Consider the following 19,207-nt stretch of genomic DNA (forward strand, 5'->3'; position numbering starts at 1 on the left):
ATCGTCTCATATGGAGTATTAAAATTCAAAGTAGAAATACAGAGTAACATTTTAGTAATTAAAGGAATAGAAACTAGAAAGCATAAGGCATGAGGTCACAAAGTGAATTCCTTAATCCCCACCATCTACATTTGTTTGGGAGTAAAGAGATTCCATATCCCCCCTTTATTCTTACACATTAACCTATATAGTCGGACTGACTTAGCTTGCGAGAAGTTCTGGTAAAGTACAACAGGGTCTTTTCATTTTTATTTTTTTGAAAACAAATATTAAACTGATTAGGCATAGGGGCAAAAACTTGTACCAGTACCAAAGACGGATCCAGGGAGTGGCCAACCTATGATCCAAAAAACGTATAATAAAAGGCAAGGTCATTTGGCTGATTTGGTTTTAGCTCACATCTCATAAAATGAGGTTAAGAGTTTGAAGCCCAATGAGCCCATTTATTACTCTTTTTTTTTTTACTAATTCTTTTAATCTTTCTTATTTTTTGTCAATAAAATCAAACGTTAAATAAATTTTAGTTAATTTATACGTAAGCTTTAAAAATCTGGCCCGATCTATATAAAATTTCTAGATCCGTCCTTGACCACTACCGAGTACATCAATGTTCACTCCTTTTTATTTTTTAAACAGTCAAACAAAAATCAAAATGAGTGAGGACAAAAAATTGGAATAGAATAGAGCAGAAGCCCCTTAGATATAAAAGAAGTGAAATTACTCATTTGGGCCAACTTTTTTCCTGAAACAATGAGAATCTATAAGTATATCATTAATTATTAACATCCTCCTACTTTTATTTTTAATTTTTTATTACAAATTGATTTTTAAAATTTTCCTAAATTCTTCATTTGTCCAAATTAGAGGCCCTCTGCTTCTGTTCTTTCTGTTCAGTTCAGATAGATTTCTCCTCATTTTCCATCTTTCTCTCTCTAAACTTCAATTTTTTTTTCTCTTTCTTTCTGACAATAGAAAAAGCTTTGGCCTTTATTGTTGTTGTTCTTTCTTTGAGTTTAACTATTTAATGAAGAACTGACATTGCCAACTGAATTTGTAATTTCTCAACAAAAATGTCTCAGACTAACTGGGAAGCTGATAAAATGTAAGCTTTCTTACCACAAATCTCATCTTTTTTTCAACAAATTTCTTCTTTTTTCCTTTGTTTTTCACTATCTAACTAGCATGCGGTACCTTTTTATTTTTAATTTTTTCTTTTGTTTTTCTGCATTTTCTTCTGGATTTAGTATCTGGGCATTTCTAATTTTTCTGGGTTTTAGTTTTTTTTCACCAAAAATCTCATCTTTTTGATAATAATTTATGAGAATTGAGAAACAAATTTACTTTCTCTTCTTGATTTAGCTTCTGGGTTATTTTTAGTTTTCTGGGTTTGTTCAGTTTCTGCATCACATTGTTTCTGAATATATAGTTTTTGCTACTGTTTCAGTTTAGGTTTAAATTTAGGGTTTAATTTTTTGCAAATTTACAGTCTTATACCCACAAAATTCCCTCCTTTCTGTTTATCTATGGTTTTAGAGTCTTGGGAACTGTGTAAAATGGTGCCTCTTTAGTATGCATGCCTTCATTTCTGTGATTTTGTGCAATTTTCTGTTTGGTTTTAAAATTTTTGGGCTGATGAAGTGCCTAATTTCTATGGTTAATTTTGGTTCGAAACTAAATATAATGTGGGATTCTTGGAAATCACAGAATTGTTGTTTGTTAATTTCTGGGGTAATGGGGTTTATGTTAGATTTTTTTGCTTGTTATTATGATTTTAGGATTGAATTATTGCATCATTTGTGTTTTTAAAAAGTGATTGTTGGAAAATCACAGAAATAATGTTTGTTAATATTTGTAACTATCAGGTTAGATGTGTATATTCATGATTATTTAGTGAAAAGGGATCTAAAGGCTACTGCACAAGCCTTTCAAACTGAGGGAAAGGTCTCATCTGATCCTGTTGGTATGATTTCTTGCAAATTTACTGTTATTGTTTCTAGTTATTATTTTAGCTTTCAACACTTTATTTTTGAAAATTGAGACATGGTATTTGCAGCTATTGATGCACCTGGTGGATTTTTGTTTGAGTGGTGGTCCGTCTTCTGGGATATATTTATTGCCAGAACAAATGAAAAACACTCCGAGGTAGCTGCTTCATATATTGAGGTTGGTCTGAGAAGTAGTATGTGGTGTGGTTGCATCTTGTATTATGTGTGTATCCCATTTCGTGTTATTTCTTGATGTGCTTGATTGGCATGGGCGGACGGCCAATCTGGAAATAAACCTACAATTTTATTTAGGAAGCTATAGTAGAAATCTGGTTTGAGCTTCAATTCGTGTAAGTCTCACATATTGCAAAGGGTCAATACTATTAACTTTTCAGTAAATCTTTATTTGTGGTATGAGCCTGTGGTGCAATGTTTGATATCTACTACAAAGATGATAATTCTGTGGAAGCAAGACCAAAAATGCGTATTACTACTTACAAATTACAATGCTTTACTCTTTAAAAACTAATATTTGCCAGTTGAATTTCAAATGTTGATGTCATTAAGATTTTTGATGAATCTTCTTCACTGGAAATTTTTATGTCGCCTTTCTATAATGTGTTACAGCTGTCCTCTTGAGTAATGCTAACTGCATTGTAGTGTGCTACTAGAACTTAAATCTTAATCTGGACTTTGGAGCTTCTGATATGTCCCTGAAATTGTAGACTCAACTGTTAAGAGCAAGGGAGCAGCAGCAACATCCTCAGAGCCAGCAACCGCCTAATATACAGCAACAACAGCATTTGCATATGCAACAGATACTGATGCAGAGGCATGCACAACAACAGCAGCAACAGCAACAGCAGCCGCAACAACATCAGCAGCAACAACAACAGCAACAACAGCAGCAGCAACAACAGCAACAGCAGCAGCAGCAGCAGCAGCAGCAGCAGCAGCAGCAGCAGCAGCAGCAGCAGCAGCAGCAGCAGCAGCAGCAGCAGCAGCAGCAGCAGCAGCAGCAGCAGCAGCAGCAACAACAACAACAGCAACAGCAACAGCAGCAGCAGCAGCAGCAGCAGCTACAACAACAACAGCAACAACAATCCCAAAGAAGAGATGGTGCTCATCTCAATGGCAATGCTAATGAGCATGCAGGAAATGATCCTCCTGCTCGACAAAATTCTGGCACTGCAAATGCCATGGCGACCAAAATGTACGAGGAACAATTAAAAGTGCCCCAACAAAGGGACTCGTTAGATGATACATCATTAAAAGTAAGTTGTTCCTTTATATCTTCATGTTTAGTGTTGTGGATTCTCTATGATAGTCTAACTACAAATGCACTTCTTGCAGCAGCGATTTGCTGATAATGTAAGCCAACTCATGGATCAGAATCATGCCACTATACTGAAATCAGCTGTTGCTGGCCAGCATTCAGGGTCTGTCTTCTTCTCTTTCCCTCTCCTTTTTGATGATTGGTTAAATATTCCAGCTTTACATTGTCATGATCTTGTTTAATGGAGTGCTAATTATGTAGATTGGCATCAGATTATCATTTTCCATCTAGTGAATTGGTTTGAACATATTTTCTCGATGTTTGACTTGGTAGCGTTGCAATTTTGTTATTTTAAGTAGTGTTGTAATTCTTTGTTAGCTATATTCTAGACTTCGCTGGTCTGGTTTTAACCTTTGATCTTGGTTCTTTGTCAGTTCTTTGTCAAGTGAAAGACCTTTCATTTTGCCACTCTTAAAAATTGAATTATAAAGCTGTTTACTTGGCCATTCTTCAATGTATTTTGAACAATAATATGATTCTGTTGATTTGCTATTTGCAGGCAAGTTTTGCATGGTTCATCTGGTGGTATGTTTCAGCAGATGGCATCTCGTAATCAGCAGCAGCCGGGGTCTGTAGCAGTAAGTCTTCTTGCTTGGTTTCCTTCCTAAACTGCCTTTGCAGTGCTCTGCAGTTGACATGGTCCAGTACTTCCCTGTTTTTGAGTAGGACATAAAGACAGAAATGAATTCATGCTTGACTCCTCGAGCTGCTGGACCTGAAGCATCATTGCTAGGTATTCCTGGTATTGTCTGTGATACCCTTGAATCGAACTAATGTATTATTGGCTCTTATAATACTTGAAATGTTATATTTCTCTTGGATACTGCTCCTACTTGAAGGTGGCAGTTTCCAACTTTATTCTACTTTGATCATGTAGCTGTGGTCTGGTGGCCAATTCCATGTTTATTTGGCTCATGTATTACGTTAACCTCTTGAATCAGGTTCAAACCAAAGTGGTAATAATTTAACATTGAAAGGATGGCCACTCACAGTAAGTCTTTGTTCAAATTAATTTGAGTCGTCCATTTATTGTTACATTTGCTCCAGCCTTATAATTATACTTGTAGTTATTGCAGTGTGTAGTTGTATATTGTTAGAGTGTGTACAGTTGTACACAGTTGTCATTCTGATTTGGTATTTGTGAAGGAGCCCATAATTGATTCCTGACCATATTGTCCGCTTGTTAGGGATTGGATAATCTTCGACCTGGGCTTCTCCAGCAGCAGAAATCGTGTATGCAAACTTCTCAACCCTTTCACCAACTTCAGATGTTGTCACCACAGCATCAGCAACAACTTTTGCTTGCCCAACAGAATTTGACATCAGCTTCAGCAAATGATATGGAAAGCAGAAGACTCAGAATGTTGTTGAATAACAGAAGTATGAGTTTTGGGAAGGAGGGATTTCCAAACTCTGTGGACATGGTCGCAAACCTCGGATCACCCTTGCAAGCTGGTTGTCCTGTTGTACCCCGTGGAGATGCTGATATATTATTAAAGGTAATCATTTTCTGCTTGGATTTTTGTCGATTGGTAGGATTCGTGCCAAGCAAGCTGTTCTAGCTAATGATTTTCTCCCAAGTATTGATTTTGAAAATTTTGAGTACTAAACTAAATCAACATTAAATTACTAGAACTGCTATTCAAATATTAAATATATTACTTTTTTTTTAACAATATTAAATACTTCTTCCGTTTCTTTTTAGATGACATGTTTAATTTAGGCACTCACTTTAAGGAGAGGAGAGAGAATGTCAAAGCAAGTGGGTAGACCATGTGCTTAACTTATTTAATTAAGTGTGTAGTGGAGTCAACTAACAATAAACTCCCCCAAAAGGAATCTGTGTCAACTAAAAAATATTCCCAAAAAGGAATACATGTCAACTAAAAAAATAAAAATAAAAATCGGAGGTAGTATATTACTAAACCATTTCAATTCTTAAATTTCAGCTCAAATGATATTACATATTGCCCTTACTGAGGCTCCATCTTAGAACAGGGTGAGCTGGTGATCAATTTTTTGTAGCCTTACCAGTGTGAATGTTATTAAGGCTGTTTCATGAAGAGCCTTGTTTTTCAAGGGCTCACAAGACAAGGCATGCTGAATAATTGTCAAAGCCTAGTAGTGTGTGTGTTGGTGAAGCATGTTTAATGTCGGACATAAGAGGCTTATAATGTACCCAGTTGCCTGTAATTTAGTACTCCCTCTGTCCTTATTTGTTTGCCCCATATGGCTTTCATGGTCTTCAAGAAACATCTTAAAACATTAATATCTCCAATTATGTACGCATGCAAATTATAAAAAATTAATACTCTTAAAGTAGATGGTGAAACAACATGATCCTACATGACCAAATTATTTCTTACGAAGTATAAATTAGTGAGAATTTGCGGTCATAGTTTTGAAGTTTGACCCCAAAACATACAATGGTGCAATTATAAGGGACGGAGGGAGTATGTAACATCTTATGGTGGAATGGATGCCTTAAGTCTTAGTTAAGGTTGTTGTGTAACCAGTGCTTGTCTCTGCGGATCTAACTCTTCGCGCTTGTACTATTTTCTAGATGAAAATGGCTCAGTTGCAACATCATCATCAGCAGCAACAGCAGCAACAACAAATTAGTCTCAACCAGCATCAGTTTCAACAGCTTCAGCAGAATGGACTTTCTGGTCAACCTTCTCAAGTTTCAAATCATGTTCTTCATCAGCCTGACAAGATTGGTGGAGCTAGTAGTATTACCATGGATGGTAGCTTATCCAACTCGTTCCGAGGGAATGATCAGGTCTAATATTTTTCCTAATCCAATGTTGATTTAACTCTACGTGCTTCCTCAGAGCTGTTAGTTTAAGTAGAAGTGTCAGTAATAATTGGAAATTTCTATTATATTGTATGCAATATTTAATTTGATCATCTTGTTGGTGCAGTAGTACTGGCTTTTAGTTTTGAAGGAATATAATACCTTTGATTCACAAACTACTTAGCGAGTATTTTCTTTCAGATACTTAGAGTGAGTTCATCTTTTGATCTAACAGATGTAAACAATGATGATTATTACAGTCTACAATGTGAAAGACAGTAATGACATTTCTTAAATTATGATGGTAGCATGGTCAATTACCTTTGTAATTGTATGCATTCCTAACATGATTTTAATTTATTAAGGCTTCAAAAAATCAGAATGGGAGAAAGAGAAAGCAGCCTCTATCATCTTCAGGACCTGCAAATAGCTCTGGAACTGCAAATACTGCTGGACCTTCCCCAAGTTCTGCTCCTTCAACCCCCTCAACTCACACAGCTGGAGATGTGATGTCAATGCCATCCTTCCCTCATGGCGGCAGCACTTCAAAGCCAGCACTAATGTTTGGTACTGATGCAACTGGAAACCTTACATCACCATCAAACCAGTTGGTGAGCGAATTTTAATTATGTTTTGCTGATAGGCAATATTTAAGGCATTGCACAACCTCTCATCGGCATTTCACGCCAGCTCTAAGATGGCAAACATCTGGAGTTTCAGGTTGATGTGGAGCGTTTTGTGGAGGATGGGTCTCTAGATGACAATGTAGAGTCATTCTTATCGCCTGATGATGCAGACCACAGAGACTCAGTTGGCCGTGGCGTGGACATAACCAAAGGTACGTTGGAATCATTGATTTGCAAACTTCACATCCCACTGTTTCAGAATATGAAAGAGGCATTTGATTTAGTTGTAGTTGCTGAAAATCTAACTAGTGATAGACAACAAATGACATGCATTTCCTGATGGCTTTCCTCCATCTTTCTTGATGCCCGTACATTTAATCGTGAAATCTCATATAATGTTGAATACTATTGTTATAATATGGCTTCTACATTCTGGTCATTGATATCTTACTAGCCCATATCTGAACAGAATGTCAGCCTTGTATGATAATTATTCATCTCAATATGGCTACCTTAAAATTTAGCCACTAGGGAAGATTTATTGCCGAGTTCTTATGTAGATTTAAACAAGTCTTCACGACTCTGATTTTATGTCACTCTGGAACAAGTTAAAATCTCTAGGAATTGCATGATCTGGATTTCTTGCTATCCATATTTATATGACTTAAGTACATGAGCTGAAGTACTTGTATTATCATTGTTACGTATAGAATCAGGGGCTCACAAATTGTGCTATTAAACAGTATAGTAATGCTAGACAGAAAACAATAACGAAGAACGTAAAAGAACTCAAGATTAATTTCTCTCGGAAAACCTCTTATGCATAGAGTTCAAAGGGCGACATTATGAATAATAAAGCATTTTTTGTTTTCCATCCCTCTTATATCTGTGAATATTGTGTTCACTTACTTAGGTATGGAAGTTGGTTGCTTCCTATGAGAATAGTAGGTTGATTCTCTAGAGCAGGGAAGTGCGTATGCGCAAACTGTCTGATCGCGGAGTAACTTATTCGTTTAAAGATGAATACCTGTTTTAAGATTGTGAATTAAATTCATTTAAATTCAAGATAAATTTCACTTATGTTAGGGTTGGTGTGTAGTGGAAGCAAATTAAAGATGTAGAGATTGAGAAGTATAATTAAAGAGAAATAAAAGGCAAGAAAAATAGTAAAAGAGGGACAATATTTAATGCAAGAAAAATCAGCAAATAACCCAGGACGACGAGCATCCAAAAATAATTTTTGTTTGTGTAATGACAATTTTTGTAGCTTTCCATTGTTTTTTTATTTTTAAAATGAATTTGTATGTTTTTATTTTTGAGCCTTCTGGGGAATTGTTTGAGGTAAAGCCTCCAAAGCTTGAAAAACATCCACATACGCTATAGCTTGAAAAAGCATTCATATACGCTGTAATTTGAAAACACATACGTTCGTATACATACATTAAAGTTTGAAGAATGTCCACATACTTTGGAGCTTGATTCTTGCCCTACATTACTTTTATAACCATTCCTTGATTGATTGTTTACTGTTTTTGCCGTTACAATTTATCTTATATAAGCAAGACATGTTTTACTTTCTACCAGTGCAATGTTAAATTTATTATTACCAATGCAATGTTAAATTCACTCTCCTCTTGTTTCGGGTCACAACTATCACTCCAACTAGTTCTTTATGAGTGCACACAATCTACCGTTGTTTTGTTAACACCGTAGAGTGTCAGCACAATCATCTTTTAGGATCCCATATCACTTCAAGTAGTAGTCTTGTCTATTATTCAAGTAAGATCGTTCCTGTTTGTATTTAATTGTGTGTGGATTAGCGCTTGTAGATTGTGTGCAATCTCAAATTTTCGGTTGAACGGTTGTCACTCGGATCAAGAGGAGAGTAGATTAAACATTATATTGGTAGTAGAATGAAAAGAGAGTGAAATGTGTGCTTATATAAGAAAAATAGTGACGACAAAATTTGTAAGCAATCAATAAAGGCATGATTATAAGAGTAATTTGGGATAAGAGTAATTTGTAAGCTACAACGTATGTGACATTTTTCAAATATAATGTAGGTAGACATTTTTCAAACTGTAACATATGTAGATTTTTTTCAAGCATGTATGTGAACAATTTTCAAGCTTTTAAGGCCTTACATCTAAAAATCCTCCACAAGGCTTAAAGGTTGAGAAGAACTAAGATGACATGATTCAAGTTGATTTTAAAAGAATAAATGCCTAGTGTAAATGTCTTCGGATTTGAATTAACATTGTCTTAGAAGTAAAAACCACCAATTTTTACCAGGACTTTAATCAATCTGTACGTGATGAATACAAAACACTCAAGATCTTTCTCAATCTCAGATAATATAAGATCCAAGTTTAATAATGTTTTCCTCTCTGAGTACACAATGACTTTGCCTCATATAAACACATAAAGTCTCTTCTTCTACGGGTTCTCGCACCTCTTCTTCTGGGGTTGCATAGTATGACAACTAAGACCATTAGGGCACAAATATAAAGTTTAGGTTGAATACATTCACGCACTTGGGAAAAATTAGGAACACTGCCAGATGATTGTGGCACTTGAAGTTTTGGGCTGCCGATGCCTTCTAGGCTACCCATGGCCTTTGCCTTTTTCTCACACCATAGCTTGACATTGGCTAGCCTTCACCGACTTAGGTAGGTTGTGGTCTACCTTTGTATCTTTCGAAACTCTTATAGAGTTATAGACCTGTATAATTTCATTTATGCTATATCTTTCGAAACTCTTATAGAGTGACTATACGGAACAATCACTTTGGTTCATGTAGCTGACCCAATTATGAGATTAAGGCTTTGATTGACTCATGCCGTCTCTACTATCACCACTATTAGATACTTAGCTAACACTTGAACACAACAATCTCCCACTTGGAGATAGTTCGTATGAAGAATGCCATCATCATCACCAATTCACCATTACATCCACCTAGTACAAACCCGCTTTTTTACCTTTTGCTTCCTTTGAGGTCTTAGCTCAACCTCAAGTCGCCATCATCATAGGGCTTGTATAGACAATGTTACGTCTGTTTTCAAGGCGCGAGACTTGGTATCACATTGATCATGTGAGGGGTTATATAAGACAATGGGCTCTCCTCCATTTAAGCTAGCTTTTTGGGATGGTTTTCCTAATGTCCTATATCATAAAATCTTTTTTTGATCCCACATGAATAACACACGCATTTCATGACTTACACTTATCATACTCGTGTGCCTTTTTGGTTTTTCAATCGACGTTTTCTATAGAGACACTAACTTTACAACTACGTTTCTCTTTCACTTGCCACCCTCTTTTTGGGGTTGCATTATATGACAACCAACACATGTATTTAGAATAGGGCGTAGATTAAATTTAAAACTTTGTTAGAATAGGGTTAACACGTAGAGGGAAAATTGGCACTTGGGGTTGTTAAATGGATGTGGCAACACCCGTCACGAATGTCCAATTTAAAAGGTTTAGGGGCGACCCTCCTCATTGCCATATGGTTTTGAAGTGGAACTTCTTTGGACTTCACAGATGTGGCCCTCATCCGTTTAACATGTTATTGGAGCCCTAGTTGGCTTTAGTTGTGAAGTGGCAATGTTATGGACAATTCGTATGTGAGGGGATGTGTTTGAGCCCATGAACAAACCCACATGTGAGTGGCAGTGTGGTCCCATATTTAATTTAACGAATGTAAAAAGTGAGGAGTGTTAGAGTGTGTTAAGTAATGAACAAGCTTAACAATAACCTAAAGTTAACATTATGCTCACTCCATAATGCTCATGAAGAACTTGTTTAAGTATATAAGTTTGTTCACGCTCCATTATAACTCGGTCAAGGCTCACTTAAGCTCTAAAAATCTTTATCATATTAAAACTACTTTAGTATAATTATATAAACTCTTACATATTTGTATACAATTCAAATTATTTCATCCTATATAGAAAGAATGGAAACGTCAATTTAAATGGATGCATTGAAACTTAATGATAAATTAGGGCTTGGTTATTCATATATCAAATAATGATAATTTAGGGCTCCTTTATATAATTAAGCTTATTGTAGCTCATTTAAGCTCGAGCTTAAACTCAAAATACAAACGTGTACGTTCGTGAACAAAGCTCGAACAAGTTTACCAATCCCTAACTTTAATGATAAATTAGGACGCGTTTTCAATGCCTAACTTTGACCATTAGAATCTTGTTTGAGCTTAAACTTAGTAATTTTCCCCACATATAATGAACTTGCAATTTTGCAGAACTTTGATTACTAGGTTCTCAAAGTGGCAATCCATTGTCTCTGCCATTAAAAAAAAGGAATATACTAGTAAATTTTAGGGGATTGTAAGTCATTCGCTCTACCAAAGTATATATTAACAAGACCATTATAGTATCCGTTTAAGAGATACAATGCAAATATGATGTAGTTGTTTGGGGGACAACTTTCTAGGAGGGACAAGTTGATGCACGAAACATAGGCATCCTTTGCCTATCAACTAACAAAACATAGCAACATTAACAACGCTGATTATTAGATCAAAAGCACTAGGGCGTTTAAAACAGTAATTGATTCCACAAACTCTTGCGCTTACAAGTCCTTTGTTCTTAAAGTTGTTATGCAGATTTTTCCGATAAGTTTCTAGCTCCTCTACTAAAACAATTGTTGCACTTCAAACCTAAGATTCCACATACACTCTTGTAACCAATTTGACACACATTCATATTTGAAACTACAAATGGAAACTGTTTCTACAGTACTGATCTCCGTTGAAGGATGTCATCACAAATAAGTGAGATAACTACGATAGAAAGGACTGATTGAGTTATTTGCAAAAGAACAAAAAAAATGAAGAAATCTGATTGCACCCTCTCTTTGACAGAGAAAGGACTGATTGAGTTATTTCAATTATTTGTGATGAAATCCTTCAACGGAGATCACTACGGTAGAAACAGTTTTCATTTGTAGTTTCAAATGTGAATGTGTGTCAAATTGGTTGTGAGAGTATATGTGGATATATCAGGTTTGAAGTGCAACAATTGTTTTCAGCAAAGCGGATGGAGTTTTATCGAAAGAACCTTTGTAACAATATTAAGAATAAGGGAGTTGTAAGCGCATAAGCTTGTGGAATCGATTATTGTTTTAGATGTTACTAGTTTTTTTGCTATAATAATTAGTGTTGTAGATGATACTGTATTTTGTTGGTTGATGCCCAATAGATGCCTATGTTTCATGTATTAACTATTCCCACCAGAAAGCTGTCCCCCAAACAACTATGTGCATTGTATCTAGTAAACAGATACTATAATGGTGTAGTTAATGTATACTTTGTTGGAGGTAGTGGCTTAGAATCCCGTAAAACTTGTGTATTTATTTTTTTTAAAGGCGGTGACGGTGGATCGTCATTTTCGGGGATTCAATGAATAGACCTGTTCAATAAGGCTCAGGTTGCTATAGGCTGCAAGTATTTGCGAGGAAAGATTAATGAGGTTAAGCTCGAACAAGGTTTTTAAAATCTCGATAGCTTTAACACTAATATTACTTATCAAGCATAGCTCCAATGGACTAAACTCGCCTGTATGTGTATCCGACATTGAATAAATAAGATTGTTGTGTCCACTATATAAGGATAAAAGGCTACTCCTTTCCTTGCCATATGGTTTTTAAGTAAACCTTATTGGACCGATAAAGTAGACATAACTTTCTTATTTGTTCAATGTAGATTAGGATACACATTCCGACACTCCTCCTCACTTTTACATTAGACCGCATGCACACAACTTCACATTTTGGGCCTAGCCCATACAAATTTGTGTTTTAGATCCGTACTTAAAAGGCCTCATACTAGTTGGAGTGTGCTCCCACTTATATGGAAGTCGTCTATTCTTTATGTTTACCATGTGGGACTTGGATAGCCTACCCCAACAGTTGTTGTGGGCTGCATGTTGCTATTACCTTTTTCTCTCGCCATGACCACAGCCTATGGTTAGCTTTTGTCGCCATGGGTAGGTTGTGGCAACAGTATTTGGATAAAGGAAAAGTATGCACAATGCACACTATGCATTCAATGAACATCAAGCAGGAAACCAAAGATCTTCAAAACTAAAACATAAGAACATAAGCTCCAATTAACATAACATCATCATCATAGTTGTAGCTCTTATGTTCATTGGAGCTATTTATTGTGTTATTTGGTTTTAGGCTTGATGTTCATGTTGCGCATACGCCTTAATCATCATATTGCGGTTCTTCTACGTCTCCCAAAATCTTTATTCTTCCATCATAGATTCATACTACGTATTAGCTATCTCCACACTAAACCCCTAACAATAACATCCCTATAATCTGAACATTTAAAAGTAATAACACTAACTCTCTATTTTGAGAAAGTAATCGTCCAAACCTTTGAATGATCACTTGCACTTCATTTCCTTTCGAAATTGATGTATTGCCAAATTAAGAAATTAAACTAATAATTATCTTAAAATAAGTCATACCCACTTAGCAAGTATAGCATCTAGCCAACTATGTAGCGTCATGTAAAATTCTAGTTCCTTTTTCAGTGTCTCATAATGAAATCTTGATTTGATCAGGCTAACGTAGGTGCACAAATTCTATCAGCTTGGGCATAGTTTGAACTTTGAAGTAGTATCCGCTTAAATTAAACAAACCAAGTGGCAAGATTTATATCGTTGCTTATCAGTTAGTTTGGCGATTAGTCAGAGCCTCAGAGGTTAATCTAATTCTGCTAATCTGTCATTGCTTCAGGATTTATGTTCACAGAAGTAAACTCTGTTCGAGGGAGTACAGGCAAAGTAGTCTGTTGTCACTTTTCGTCAGATGGAAAACTCCTTGCCACAGGTGGCCATGATATGAAGGTGACTATTTAAATAAAAGTGGGCCAAATAATTTATGAGTTAAAATTTGCTTATTACTAAATGAATTTGACTTTACTGAAATATGTTAAAATTTTCATATAGGCTGTGCTGTGGCATGCTGATTCATTGAAGCCCAAAACTACACTTGAGGAACATACAAAATTGATAACTGATGTCCGCTTCAGTCCTTCAATGTCACGCCTGGCAACTTCATCCTTTGATAAATCTGTCAGAGTTTGGGATGTGGAAAATGTTAGTGCACGTTTTCATCTTGTTGTCTCCTCACTGCAAATTGTTATATTATGTTTTGGCTCCTCATTCAATTTATCCCTGTGTTTTTCTCGGCTTGATCTAACAAGTATCCTAATCCTATATTTTAAACGCCAATTGATTTTCATGCTGTTGGCATGTATTTATATGTAAGGTTGAATTTGCAAGAATTAATTATCTGGCGATCTATGCTGTTGACTCAGAACTCAATGCTTCCTCAACATAAGTAGTTAATGTTAGGCTCTGACAATTTGCAGGTGACATGAAACCCACATTTTGTCTCAGAATACATATTGGGATAATACTAAATCATGTCATCTGGCTGAAGCAGTAGTTGTTCTGCAGGTCAAAATGCCTTGTAACTTAGATGCCTTCTCTTTGAAACATGCTAACTTCTCATTTATTTCAGTTTTCACTGGCAATACTATGAATGGTCCAAGGAAACATAGATGGACCCGTTGGCTTGTTAATGGTTGAAATGACAATGATAGATTTGTTTGTATCCTTATCTGCCATGCTTACAAAGTCTATGATTGATTGTTGCATGCTTAGTTTTACTCTATAATATGTATTTCCCTTTCCCTGTCCTTGGATTGTGTTTTGTTTACAGAACTGACATTTGTCTTCTTCTGTGTATTTAGAACCTATAGCAATTACACTGATGAGTAAATATTGTATTTTCAGCCTGGCTATTCGCTTCGTAATTTTATGGGACATTCCGCCACTGTCATGTCTCTAGACTTCCACCCTAATAAAGATGATCTCATCGGTTCATGCGATGGGGATGGTGAAATCCGCTATTGGAGTGTTAACAACGGAAGCTGTGCCAGGGTCTTTAAGGTGAAATACTGTTGAACCCCTCAAATTTGATACCTCTTCTGTCTTATTGTAGTTTGTAGTTGTCCTCTATAAGAAATGCAAAAAAAATTGAGGATACATCAAGTATTTGTGATTTGACCCACTGTCATTTACATGCAAGTTTTGACTATTACTCATTCAAATTTGTGGTATAATGAAAGCTTTTGCTTATTATTATTACTGTATTATTATTATCAACTTTTGAGCATTCAAAAAGGGTAAAGTTACATCATCATCTTGACAACTTTTGAGCATTCAAAAAGGTTAAAGTTAACAATTTTTATTGGATGGAGGGTTATCAGTCTTTTGCCCCTCTCTTATTATTGTTGCTATGGAGGACATTGCTAATTAAGATTATAATAATGACAACTCTTTCACAATATATTTTATGCAGGGTGGCAGCACCCAGATAAGATTCCAGCCCTGTCATGGAAGATATCTTGCTGCTGCTGCAGATAATATTATATCTATACTTGATGTGGAGACGCAAGCTTGTCTGCACAGATTACAGGTTGGCCTTTATGTTTAAGATTTCAAAATAATTTAACATTAAGACTTCAATGGTGGTTGCTATTTCCTAATTTTGTGGATGGACTGTATAATTTTTAATGAAAGTTGTTCCGCGGTCCCAGTTATTAGATTTTCATTTCCTGGTTAGAGTTAGAAAAGGGATAGCTTGTGTGTTTATGCATGCTTTGATGTGTATATAATAAGCTGCAGACATCAAATGTTTGCGTTGTTTTTCCTTGCATATCGTGGCATGTGAAGCTTAAACTGCATGATTTTCGTTGTAGGGGCACACAAAACAGATTCATTCTGTTTGCTGGGATCCCTCTGGTGAATTCTTGGCTTCTGTCAGTGAGGACTCTGTTAGAGTCTGGAGTCTTGGCTTAGGAAATGAAGGTGATTGTGTGCACGAGCTGAGCTGCAATGGAAACAAGTTTTACTCGTGTGCTTTCCATCCTACATACTCTTCTTTACTGGTGATTGGATGTTACCAGGCAAGTGTCTAAACTCTAATATCATTCTCTGATGAATGGGAAATAACAAATAAAGAAGTGGGGGAAAAAAATTATATACGAATTTCATCAGTAGGAAAGCATAGTGGATTGAACCCAGGTTTAGCGCTCCCCATTATATTTCTTGGCAATTATCACTGAACCAAAGAGTTTATATGAATTTTAAAGATAGTCAACAAAATAGATTGTTAATCAAATAATATTTGTGGGGATACCGCGCCCCCTAGCTCTGCTAGTGGTTATCCAGAAACAGCATTTTATGAGAAGTGGAACTTTCTTTATATCCTCCAAATTGTTTTGAATCTAACATAATTATTATCCTGTTGTGGGTTTTTGTAGTCTATGGAGCTTTGGAACATGTCAGAGAACAAGACTATGACCCTATCAGCACATGACGGGCTCATTGCTGCGCTAGCTGTATCTAGTGTAACAGGTTTGGTGGCTTCTGCTAGTCATGACAAGTATGTGAAGCTCTGGAAGTGAGTCAAATGACTAGTTATTCTCCCAAAATTAGTAAGATTAATATTTTGACCCGTAACAGCTCCATGAAGCTCCGGGCTGTTTTCTGGTAATTTTGTAACGTAGTTAGGCTTTACCCCTTTGATGTAAGTTTTAGAGACAACTTTGAACTGAACTTGTTGATTGGTACTTTTCATTGGATGCTTTTGGAAACTAACATGCATCATTTCATAGTGAAAAATACTGGAAATTTAACTGAACTTCCTGCAGAAGCCGTTTTATAACTCTTTTTGTTTGGTTGCTACCCTGCTGAGTTCTTGCACTTCTGTATACGCTCATCACAGGCCACAACTTGTGCTTAACTAGGTACATATATGGAGTGCAGGAGTAATATTTTGAAGAAAAGGGATTGTGGAAATCACCAATACTGATCCAAACCTTGTAGAGTTGTAGCCTAGCGTATGCCATGTATTTCTGCCAAAAATATCGAAGCATCGTACTTTCACACCCCAACACCTCCATGTCTACAACTGACCACACCTGAAACCACGAAGGCTACCACACGGTAAAACTCTGAATTGGTTTGTTCTCAAACCCCTCTGCAAACGACTAACCATCTGCAAGCTCTCAATTGCCTATACAGCAAAGTATGATCTCTCATTTTACCAAATTTCAATTCTTTGAACCACCAAATTTTATTAAAGAATTGACGTCATTTGTCCCAATTATGACTTGTCCTCTTTCGATTAATTCAGGGCGGTACTGATTCTAGAGGAGACCCTTTCAAAATGGTTCACAACATGTTTTTAATCCGTTTTGACCGGTTAATAGTGCCACGTGTTTGTTTTCGATAGGTGTTAAAAGAAAAAAGAATCCTCCACTACTTTAAACACCGACTACTTCTCTTTACACTATCTTCATGTTACCAGTCAACCACCATGTTTGCAAAAACCTACTGCTGTTATCACTCTCGACCGCGATTTTGGGTTGGCTTGAGTGGCTTGATTCGCAGGTCATTAAGTGGGAATGGCTAAGGATAGTGATGACAAGGAAAGTAGGTAGTATGGAAGCTTGGTTACATTTATGGCTAGGTAAAGTTTATCATGGGCTGGGTCGGGTTTTGGCAAAAAAAAAAAAAAAAAAAAAAAAAAGTGGTATGTTTCCAGCCAAGGCTTAATTCAACATAAATTAACCATGCCCAAATTTGTTATTTCGGGCCAAAAATAGCTGGATTTTCAGTCAAAAACGTGTCGGGCCTAATTCTTTAATTAAAATTGTAATTTTGGGTTGCCCAAAACACACAAATTAAATTCTAAATTCGGCCCGAGTAGGTCCCGAAATTTGCATAAGTCTTAGCTGTACCCTAGTACAACTAGGATAGCTGCATAACGCTATATAAGATGAACATTTAGTAAAAAAAAAATGAACATTTAGTACTAAAAAGTGAACATGTTAAAAAAAATGATCATTTAGTATATTTAAAATGAACATGATTATCATAATATCATAAAATTGCTAGACCATGACCTTAAAAATGAACATTTAGTAAATAATTATGAACACGTAATCAAAAATGAACACGTCAAAAAATATTATGAACATTTAGTATATTAAAAATAAACAATTATCATATAATTTGGTATGAATAGTAGGGAATTTCATAGATCCCATGTATCAATTCCCTAAGTAAAAAGGAGTAATTTAGGATATAATTAATCCCGAAGGGTAGGTGTTCAACTCCTCCCTTGTTTCCACCATTAAAGACGAATTTTCACTGCTTCTCTATTAAAGATGAAGATGAGCTTTTCATTCTCCATTGAATGCAGCCAGAATAATAATGCCGTCAATTCTCCAATTTATTCTACTGTTTGCAACCTTTATTGAAGTTACACAGATACCCCTAGTTTACAACTAAAAATGACGAAAGTACCCTTATATTAACAAGTTTTGTTAATATAGGATATCAACTTGTGTTTTATATTTATTTAATATTAAAAGTTACAAAAAGTTGATATTTTGAAATTAGATATTAAAGCTAACCTTACAAGAATATGTTTTTGTCTACGTTTATGTATAACCAAAGATGGTCAAAGCAGGGGATGTGAATACTACAGAAAGTCATTACACAATTACACAATAAAAAATTAGAAAAAATAAAAATAAAAGAGAAGTAGAGGAAATACTATTTTGAATGGTGTATTTTGTGTATTTACTAAACTTGTTCAACCTAGGTGACAACTGCTTGAAAGAGCGAGAATGAAAGAAAGGAACATCCAATGAAGACTGGGAGATGAGTATACTGCAGAAAGACATGCCAAGGAACAAGCAAGCAAGTCTGTCCTTCTGGGTTTAGGATAAAGAATGAATAGGAGAAATATCGTCAGCACAGTTAAGGAGAAGGCTCTGATCAAGAGTCGTTCCTAGCAATTTTATTCTGTTTATCTGAATCATTTACCACTCATTATTGTACATTATCTTAAACACCATCTTTGATAAAGATTTGTCTGCTGTTGTTATTCCAATTTCTTTTCTATACATCAGCACTCAGATCTTAACATTGGTTGTGGTGTAACTTTTGCTGCTACAGTTTTGCAGGTACAGCAGCCGCAAGGTAAGTATATTTTGTTGGACAGGGTCATTTCCCTTCATCTTGGGGTGTAAACATTTCAAATGCTGCAAGGAGGATCTACATCCAGCGCGATGCGTTTGAACAATTCAATAGAACTTTAGCTTGTTTGTATGAGAAATTTGTTCAGGGTGACCATAACAATTTTATTCCTTGTAGCTTAATAGCTAATGTAATCAGCAGGTTTTGATGTCTCGAGCAGTGCTTGCGCCGCTACACATGCATAGTGTAGACTTGATGTATAAAGGAATTCATTTGATACTGCAGCCCGCATATAAATTTGACATTAGATTGCTTCCAATATTTTAAAATTCGTACGAATTTGAACGAGCCAATATGGGTTG

At 35.9% G+C, this 19,207-nt stretch overlaps 1 protein-coding gene across 2 annotated transcripts; it reads left to right on the plus strand.

Moving 5' to 3' along the window:
- Nucleotides 1-780: 780 nt before the first annotated feature.
- Nucleotides 781-16,521, plus strand: LOC110712160 (transcriptional corepressor LEUNIG-like). 2 transcript variants are annotated; one of them, XM_021890600.1, is made up of 19 exons: nt 781-1,102; nt 1,863-1,960; nt 2,054-2,163; nt 2,711-3,012; nt 3,097-3,259; nt 3,342-3,424; nt 3,821-3,899; nt 3,988-4,063; nt 4,263-4,312; nt 4,509-4,820; nt 5,885-6,103; nt 6,484-6,729; nt 6,839-6,956; nt 13,522-13,631; nt 13,734-13,883; nt 14,586-14,741; nt 15,154-15,270; nt 15,554-15,760; nt 16,118-16,521. In XM_021890600.1, exons 1-19 carry the CDS (start codon nt 1,071-1,073, stop codon nt 16,259-16,261), a joined length of 2,772 nt encoding a protein of 923 aa, XP_021746292.1. In that variant the 5' UTR covers nt 781-1,070; the 3' UTR covers nt 16,262-16,521. The 2 variants fall into 2 exon arrangements, with proteins under 2 accessions (XP_021746292.1, XP_021746291.1); XM_021890599.1 differs by having other exon boundaries at nt 2,711-3,259; nt 3,339-3,424.
- The last annotated feature ends 2,686 nt before the right edge of the window (nt 16,522-19,207 follow it).

This window comes from Chenopodium quinoa, unplaced genomic scaffold, assembly GCF_001683475.1.
Source record: "Chenopodium quinoa cultivar QQ74 unplaced genomic scaffold, ASM168347v1, whole genome shotgun sequence".
NCBI classification, from domain to species: domain Eukaryota; kingdom Viridiplantae; phylum Streptophyta; class Magnoliopsida; order Caryophyllales; family Amaranthaceae; genus Chenopodium; species Chenopodium quinoa.